Source organism: Loxodonta africana, chromosome 12, assembly GCF_030014295.1.
Source record: "Loxodonta africana isolate mLoxAfr1 chromosome 12, mLoxAfr1.hap2, whole genome shotgun sequence".
Lineage (NCBI taxonomy): Eukaryota > Metazoa > Chordata > Mammalia > Proboscidea > Elephantidae > Loxodonta > Loxodonta africana.
The window spans coordinates 47,101,489-47,108,998 of NC_087353.1; the positions used below are offsets into that span (position 1 = coordinate 47,101,489).

The window sequence follows — 7,510 nt, forward strand, 5'->3', positions numbered from 1 at the left end:
GTCTAATTCTTCCCCACCCTGGACATTAGAGTGATGCTGGATAATCCAGAAAGAGCAAAGGCAGAAAAGAGGGAAATTATAGCCAGAAGCATTTTAATCTGCCAGACTCACTTACTGAGACAATGCTCACAAATAGACACAGATGGCTGGGAAGAGGGAAATGTCCTGGCCCCAGGCAGGTCACCTGTCACCAGCCATGCTGGCCCTACTGAGGGAGTGGAGAAGTCAGTGTGATAAGTCCCTAGGTCAGATTCAGGCTGAACTGTCGGCATCAGGTACAGTCTCCACCTGACTCAGAAACACACCCAGGAACTCTGCAGACATGTAGACTGCTGGCCTGCCTTCCACAGCTTTGATTTAGTAGGTCAGAGAGAGCTAAGGCTCAGGATTTATAAAGCTTCCCAAGTGTTTCCAATGTCCAGTGAGGTTGAATCCTTTATTCAAGGTCACACAGGAAGCAGGATATGAATCAGGCAACTGCCTCGATTGTGCTTTGCTCCTCACCACTGAGCCACACCAGCAGACAGGGACTTCTCCATGTTAAAGTCTTCTATTCTGTAAGATGGACTGGGCCTTTGAGGGCTCTGAAACATCCATCTGTATAGAAGGAAGCCAACAGCAATCAACCAATTAAGTGAGTTTAATAACTTAGTTCTCGATTGTGGAGCCCTTTCTCAAAACAAAGTTTGGGCAATCTCTGTTCTATTAGGTATGCCAGAAGTTCATGTAATGCAAGAGTCCCTGAAATCTTAGCAAGTGCCCTCTATGAAGTGGTAAGGAACCAGGGACTGTCCTTCAGTCATCTGTGGAGGTGTCTCTTCCAATGTGACATCACTTTGTGGATGTTAAACAGTGACTCCTGCATTCTTTTCCAAGGCTGCCTATATGCTTCCCCAGACTGCGTACTGCTCTTGAATGAGAGGTGTTTAATATTTCAGCATTCAGACACAGCCCCCTTCGTGAGTGCCGGTGGCCACAGTTCAGCCTGGGCCAGGTGGAAGAAGCCACTCCTTTTCCTATTTCTGCTACAGGGCTTTGATTTATTGGTATCAAAGTTCTTTGATTCAATGGTATTGACTGTAAGCACAGTCACCTTCTGTCACCTCTGTTATCTGCTGCCTTATGGTACGTCTTCATGACTGAACCACACACCACTCATATCTCCACTTTGTTGGCCTCCACCTATTCTGAAGAACACATTTGGGCCCCAAGGCGAATCATTTCTAATGAATTACCCTATAAGAAGATTAAATGATTTGGCTAAGGGCCAGAGTCCACGACGGTGCTGAGTGCTGAGCTCCGGGCACCCACAGCCCATTCCTCAGTGGAAAACTGAAATGTTCTTTCACTATAGAATGGGGACCCAGGTGAAATTTCAGTCACTCAACCTGACTCATGTTGGTGACTGTGTTGTGAAGATCTACCATTTACAGTTTTGTGTTTCCAATACTGTAGCCATTAGCCACATGTGGGTATTTAAATTTAAATTAATTCAAATTAGATAAAAATTAAAAGTTCAACCCCTCAGTTGCACTAACCACATTTCAGGTGATCAATAGCCACCTGTGACTATTAGCACTGTACTGAACAGTGCAGAAAGAACACTTCCATCACTGCAGAAAGTTCTATTGGACAGTGCTGATCTAGTTAATGAGGATAATAATATCTACCTCACAGAACCTATGGTAATTAAATGAGATGTTGCGTGTAAAGTGCTTGGCATAATACCTAACACATGTACATACTTGATAAATGGGATTTATTATTATTATATCCATAAAATAAATAGTCTACTAAAAGGAAATCACTCTCAGTTCCTGTCTTAGTCTTCTAGTACTGGCATAACAGAAATACCACAAGTGGATGGCTTTAACAAACAGAAATTTACTTTTTCACAGTCTAGTAGGTTACAAGTCCAAATTCAGGGCATCAACTGCAGGGGAAGGCTTTCTCTCTCTGTCGGCTCTGGAAGAAGGTCCTTGTCCTCAAATTTCTCCCAGTTGAAGAGCTTCTCAGGTGCAAGGACCCCGTGTCTAAAGGATGCACTCTGCTCCTGGTGCTGCTTTCTTGGTGGTACGAGGTCCCCAAATCTCTGCTTGCTTCCCTTTCCTTTTATCTCTTGAGAGATAAAAGGTGGTACAGGCCACACCCCAGGGAAAATCCTTTTACATTGGATCAGGAATGTGGCCTGAACAAGGCTGTTACATCCCACCCTAATCCTCTTTAGCCACAGGCAGAAATTATGATTTATAATACATAGGAAAATCACAAAATGGAGGAAAAGCACACACGGTCTAACCAACTTGACACACGTTTTTGGGGGGACAAAATTCAATCCCTGACAGTACCAAATTTAGTTTGGGAAGCTATCACATAGATATTGCCAACATGTAAGTGCAATGCTCAGCGTTGTCCCTTGTAATGAGACTGATGAGTTGGGTTCTGTCAGTGCCATTTTCTCAGCGCATTGTCAGCTGTCACAGAACCTGATTTAGGAGGCTAAAAGTATCGGAAATTTTCTAAAGAAAGACAGGCAGACAGACACACACACACACCAAGAGAGAAACAGAGAGAGGGGGAGAACTGAGGACTACGGGGCATGAAACAACTTGTCCATGCTAGGCATAGAAAGCTAAGCCTGATTCTCACACCCGTGATTCTTGGGCTGTTGTTGAATGCATCCAACCTGGATGAATACTCAAGGAAGAATGATGTCCATGGTAGGATTAGCAGTTGCCTAGAGTGTGGCACTTCCCATTGGCTAGAAAAAAACAGAATGTGACAATGATCTAAGGAGCCGTTGGGGCCGCATCAGTGGTTATACATCATGTTTCACTTTGGGCAGGTCACTCAGCTTTCTGTTTCTGCTTCTTGTCTGTAAAATGGGAATAATAATAGTACCTCCTCATAGTACCTTTCTATACAGGCCTGCCTTATAGTCAGTACATATAAGCATTGGTGATTATGATTAGGGTTGGGCCAGTCTGGCTGTGGGTCCTTTTTTCAGTCACAACTATAAGTTGCGGCAGTCAAGGTCTTCCCAGTGCTAAATGGGTGAGTACAGTGTCCTTCCCACTTGGTAAACAGTTCAGTTCAAGGTTTCTCTATTGCACATGTTGTTGTGTTGCTGTGTGTTGTCAAGTTGATTATGACTCATAGCAACCCTGTAGAACAGAGTAGAACTGATCAATAGGGTTTCCTAGGCTGAAATCTTAACTGAAGCAGATCACGAGGTCTTTCTCCTGCAGAGCAGCTGGTAGGTTCAAATCACTGACCTTTTGGTTATCAGCCAAATGCTTACCCATTGTGCCACCTTTCTATTGCACATATGAAACTTAGAATCTGAGTCAGGCCTGTAGGTAGAGTCATTCATTCATCTGTTCACTCATTTATTCATTCATCCAAATCCTAACAGAGTCCCTATTAGGTACACAAGCCCATGTGAGGAAAACTGTAGCATTTGGTGTCAGGAAGCTTACTTTAAATCCTAGATCCTTCCCTCACTAACCAGGCCACCTTGGGCAAGTCACATGACCTGTCTCAATCTCAGTTGCAGTTTCTTTAAAATAGGAAAAGAACAAAGTAGACAAAGTAAGAGAAGACACACTAAGTTCTGGAACTACTGTGCAAATGTGAAGGCTGTCAGATATGATGAGGGGCACAAAGAAATAAGATATGTCTACATATACATTTTAAAAGAAGTCCTGGAATGAAAAATGACCCCTGGAACAGTTTGTATATGCTTTTGCATGAGGAGAGAAATGAGAGTAAAATGCATTTGGCCCCTGCATGCCTCTATTTTGGGTGCTTGGCATGATTCTGGGTGTGTCATTTCACTTTTCACCTCAGTTTCTCCTTGCCCCCAAAAGACAACTGAGGTGTTTCTGGAACTAGATCCTAAAAAAACTCTCAACCCTTTCTATACAGAAATGTTAAAAGCTCTACAACATTATAAATGTGATCTTACATCTATTGCTCAGCACCTTGTGAGGAAACAAAAATCACTCCCTAAAAGGATTTCGGCTTCTGAAAATAATGGAGGGAAAAAATATGACCCTTCAGAACTTCTTTAAATAGAGTTCTCTGGCTCAGCTCTCCTTAGGTGGTGAACATGAGAAAAAAAGCGTCATGGTGGGCCACCTATTGCCTCTGGCTGATAAGCCTAGAAGGCCAAAACACCCCCAGCTTTCTTTAAGCAGCATCTCAAGCCCCACCTGTCCCCACTTAGCCTTCCCTTCCCTAAAGCTGCAAATCTGACCCAAATTAGGGCAAGAAGTGTCACCTAGAACTCGAGGTTTTGAGTACTCTTTCCCACAGGAAGAACGGAATTATAAGTCCACAGGCCAGACAGATGTTTTAAAAAGTAAGGATGGCATAGCCTCTTAACAAGCATCATCAGGTAATACCTTTTCTGTGTACCCAGACATGGCTTTGTCAAAACTGTTCAGTGGCGTGCTTGGCATTTAATCAGTGCTCTCAACAATTAGCTTACTACATAAAAGACCTCTTTAAAGTGTTAAAAAGCAACAATGTCACTTTAAGGACTAAGGTGTGCCTGCCCCAAGCCATGGTGTTTTCAATCACCTCATATGCATACGAAAGCTGGGCAATGAATAAGGAAGACTGAAGAAGAACTGATGCCTTTGAACTGTGGTGTTGGTGAAGAATATTGAATATACCATGGATTTCCTAAAGAACGAACAAATCTGTCTTGGAAGAAGTACAGCCAGAATGCTCCTTAGTAGCAAAGATGGCAAGACTTCATCTCACATACTTTGAACGTGTTATCAGGAGGGATCAGTCCCTGGAGAAGGACAGCAGGCTTGGTAAAGTAGATGGTGAGCAGAAAAGAGGAAGACCATTGACGAGACGGATTGATGCAGTGGCTGCAACAGTGGGTTCAAGCAATGATTTTAAGGATGGTGCAGGACAAGGCAGTGTTTTGTTCTGTTGTACACAGGGTCACTGTGAGTCAGAAGCAACTCAACGGCACCTAACAACAACAATCTTTATGTGAGCAGATCCCCCCATCTTTCTCTCACAGAGCCACTGGGTGGGTTTGAACCACCAACCTTTCAGTTAGCAGCCAAGTGCTTAATCCCTGCCGTAGTTCTAGATAAATCAGCAGGGCTTGCCTTGCTGGAAGTTGGAGTTATTTGGAGTCAGGGTGGTTTGAATGTTGTGCTGCGATACCTCCCTAATTTTATGGCTGATGTCAGAAATTCTTTTTTAGGTGATCGAGTCTTTATAAGATTGAGAATACAAATACAACTAAAAGAGGTAAGGCAATTATTTAAATTCATTCTATAGCATAAATGACTGACATGATATCCTCTCTTTGAGTAAATTCTAGCAGGAAAGGAGAAAAGAATATAAATAAAGGCAGTGACATCTGAAGAGAAAAAAAGAAAGGAGAGCTGAGAGACCGGGTTCAATTATGCAAGTGGAAGGGACCCTAGAGACCAACTACTACAATCTTCATCCTCATAGTTTCCAGTTTTTCAGATGAGAAAACCCGAGCATTTAATCCAGTGACTTCCTCAATATTAGAACAGACTAGAAAGCCCAAGGCTTCTGTTTCCTGGTACAGGGTCTTTCCATCCAACTGAGTGATACAACACTGTTGCAGACAGACCAGATGAATTTCATCCTCCTTCCAGTTTGGTCCGGGCCATTCCTACACACTGGGTCTCTGCCTACTTTCCTTCCAGTGGGAGGTGCTGTGACAGACAGCTCAGTGGGAGGAGGAGTTAGGTGTGCTCCTGGGGCCTCACTCACCCTTGGGCGCTTCCATTCTTGGTGGGGGAGGCCTTTCTCCTGGAGCAGCTGCAGGTCTATAGAGGAAGTCATGGCAGGAAATGTCTCATCCTCAAACAGCTGGCCCCTGCTTAGGCAACGATATTGCGAGTGTTTAAAGTCCTGGTCCTTGAACTTTATGACTGAGGTCTCGGCTAGAGGCTCTGGGTTATGAGCCATAGCTCTCCTTAGATAATGTCTGCAGTGTTCTCCTTCTGTCAAGAAAAAGGGATATGTTTAGGTGTGAGCTGTCAAATCCTTTGCATCCTCAGATGTGAGCCCTGAAAGGGCATTCAGATGCCCCTGCATTTGCACATGAAGAGACTGAGGCTCACATAAATACTGTCCCTGTTGACATAGCCATTTGGCAGTCAAGCTTGAACTAGAATTCAGGCATCCTTACTCTCAAAAAAAAAAAATTTTTTTTTTTTTTTTACTCTCAGTTCAGCTTTCAACTTACTATACCGTACAGCTCCTCTCTATGTGCAAAAGGACTTGGGAGCATTTGTACACTTAATGAACATTTATTGAGTACTGACCTTGTACCAAGCACTCCTCCGAATGCGGGCAATCCAAAGACAAATATGACATGATCTTTAACTCCCGGGTGCTCATTATCAGTGGAAAAGATAGAGTAGACATTTCAAAAACTAGTTAGTGAACAAACACTGTTCAATGAAAAATGTTTTCAAAGTCCTGTGGATGTAAAGAAGAGAAGCCATAAACTGCCCAGGAGAGTCTGAATGACTATCCTGGAGGCAGCCACATCTGAATTGGGTCTTGAAGGAAGATTAAAAAATTGCCAGGTGGAGAAGTGAAAGAATTATTTAAAAAAAAAAAAAACCCCTCTAGGTGCCCTGAGTACAAGTGTGTAAAGACCCAGGACTTGGACTGGAAAGATCATGTGTTGGAGGGTTGGGGTATAGTGGGAGGCATTGGGAGCAGGGGAGGGTAGAGAGTAGGGAGTGTTGGCAGAGATGGCCAGACCCGTGGTCTGGAAAGCTGGGTTATGCAATGTTTTATATCCTGCAAGTACTTTGGGGCCATTGAAAAGGTGGGGCCTGATTCAATCTGTGTATAGGCTAGTGCTGCTGGGAGCAAGTCAGAGGTCAGATGGAGGGGATGTGGAGGGACTAGACATGGGGAAGTGGCCAGGAGGCTGCTGCATTTGTCTCCATGAGAGATGGTGGTTGAGCACTGGAAGTGAAGATGGTAGAGGGAGACAGATTCCTAAGTTATTTAATACTAATAGATGAGGAATTGGATATGGGGGAAGGGGAGAAAATGAAAAGGCAGTGCAGTAAATGATCAAATGGGTTTTGGAGTCTACTGTCTGCTTTCATCACCTTCCCACTGGTTCTGCAATATTATACTAGTAGTCAAGCCTTGTGAACCTATATCTCCATCTGTATAGATTGATGATACCAACCTCATAGAGTTTGATGTAGGTATTAAATGGGGTTTGACCTAACATGCCAATCAGGTGACCAGCATACAGTTGTTGTTGTTGTTGATTGGTTGCTGTCAAGTCGATTCCACCTCACAGCAACCCCATCTGTGCAAAGTAGAACTGCTTCATACAGTTTTCAAGGCTGTAGCCTTTTGGAAACAGATCGCCAGGCCTGTCTTCCAAGTACCTCTTGGGTGGGTTCAAATTGCCAACATTCTACCTAGTAATTGAATGCTTAACCATTTGTGCCACCCAGGCGGCCTG

The 7,510-nt window shown here is 43.7% G+C and overlaps 1 protein-coding gene across 1 annotated transcript in view; it reads right to left on the reverse strand.

Annotated features, from left to right (window-relative positions):
• Positions 1-5,976, reverse strand: part of CAPN13 (calpain 13) — a 149,911-nt gene extending 143,935 nt beyond the window's left edge. Inside the window, 1 exon segment of the mRNA XM_064294765.1 lies at positions 5,779-5,976. Within this exon segment, the coding sequence (XP_064150835.1) occupies positions 5,779-5,976 (198 nt within the window).
• Between the last annotated feature and the right edge of the window lie 1,534 nt (positions 5,977-7,510).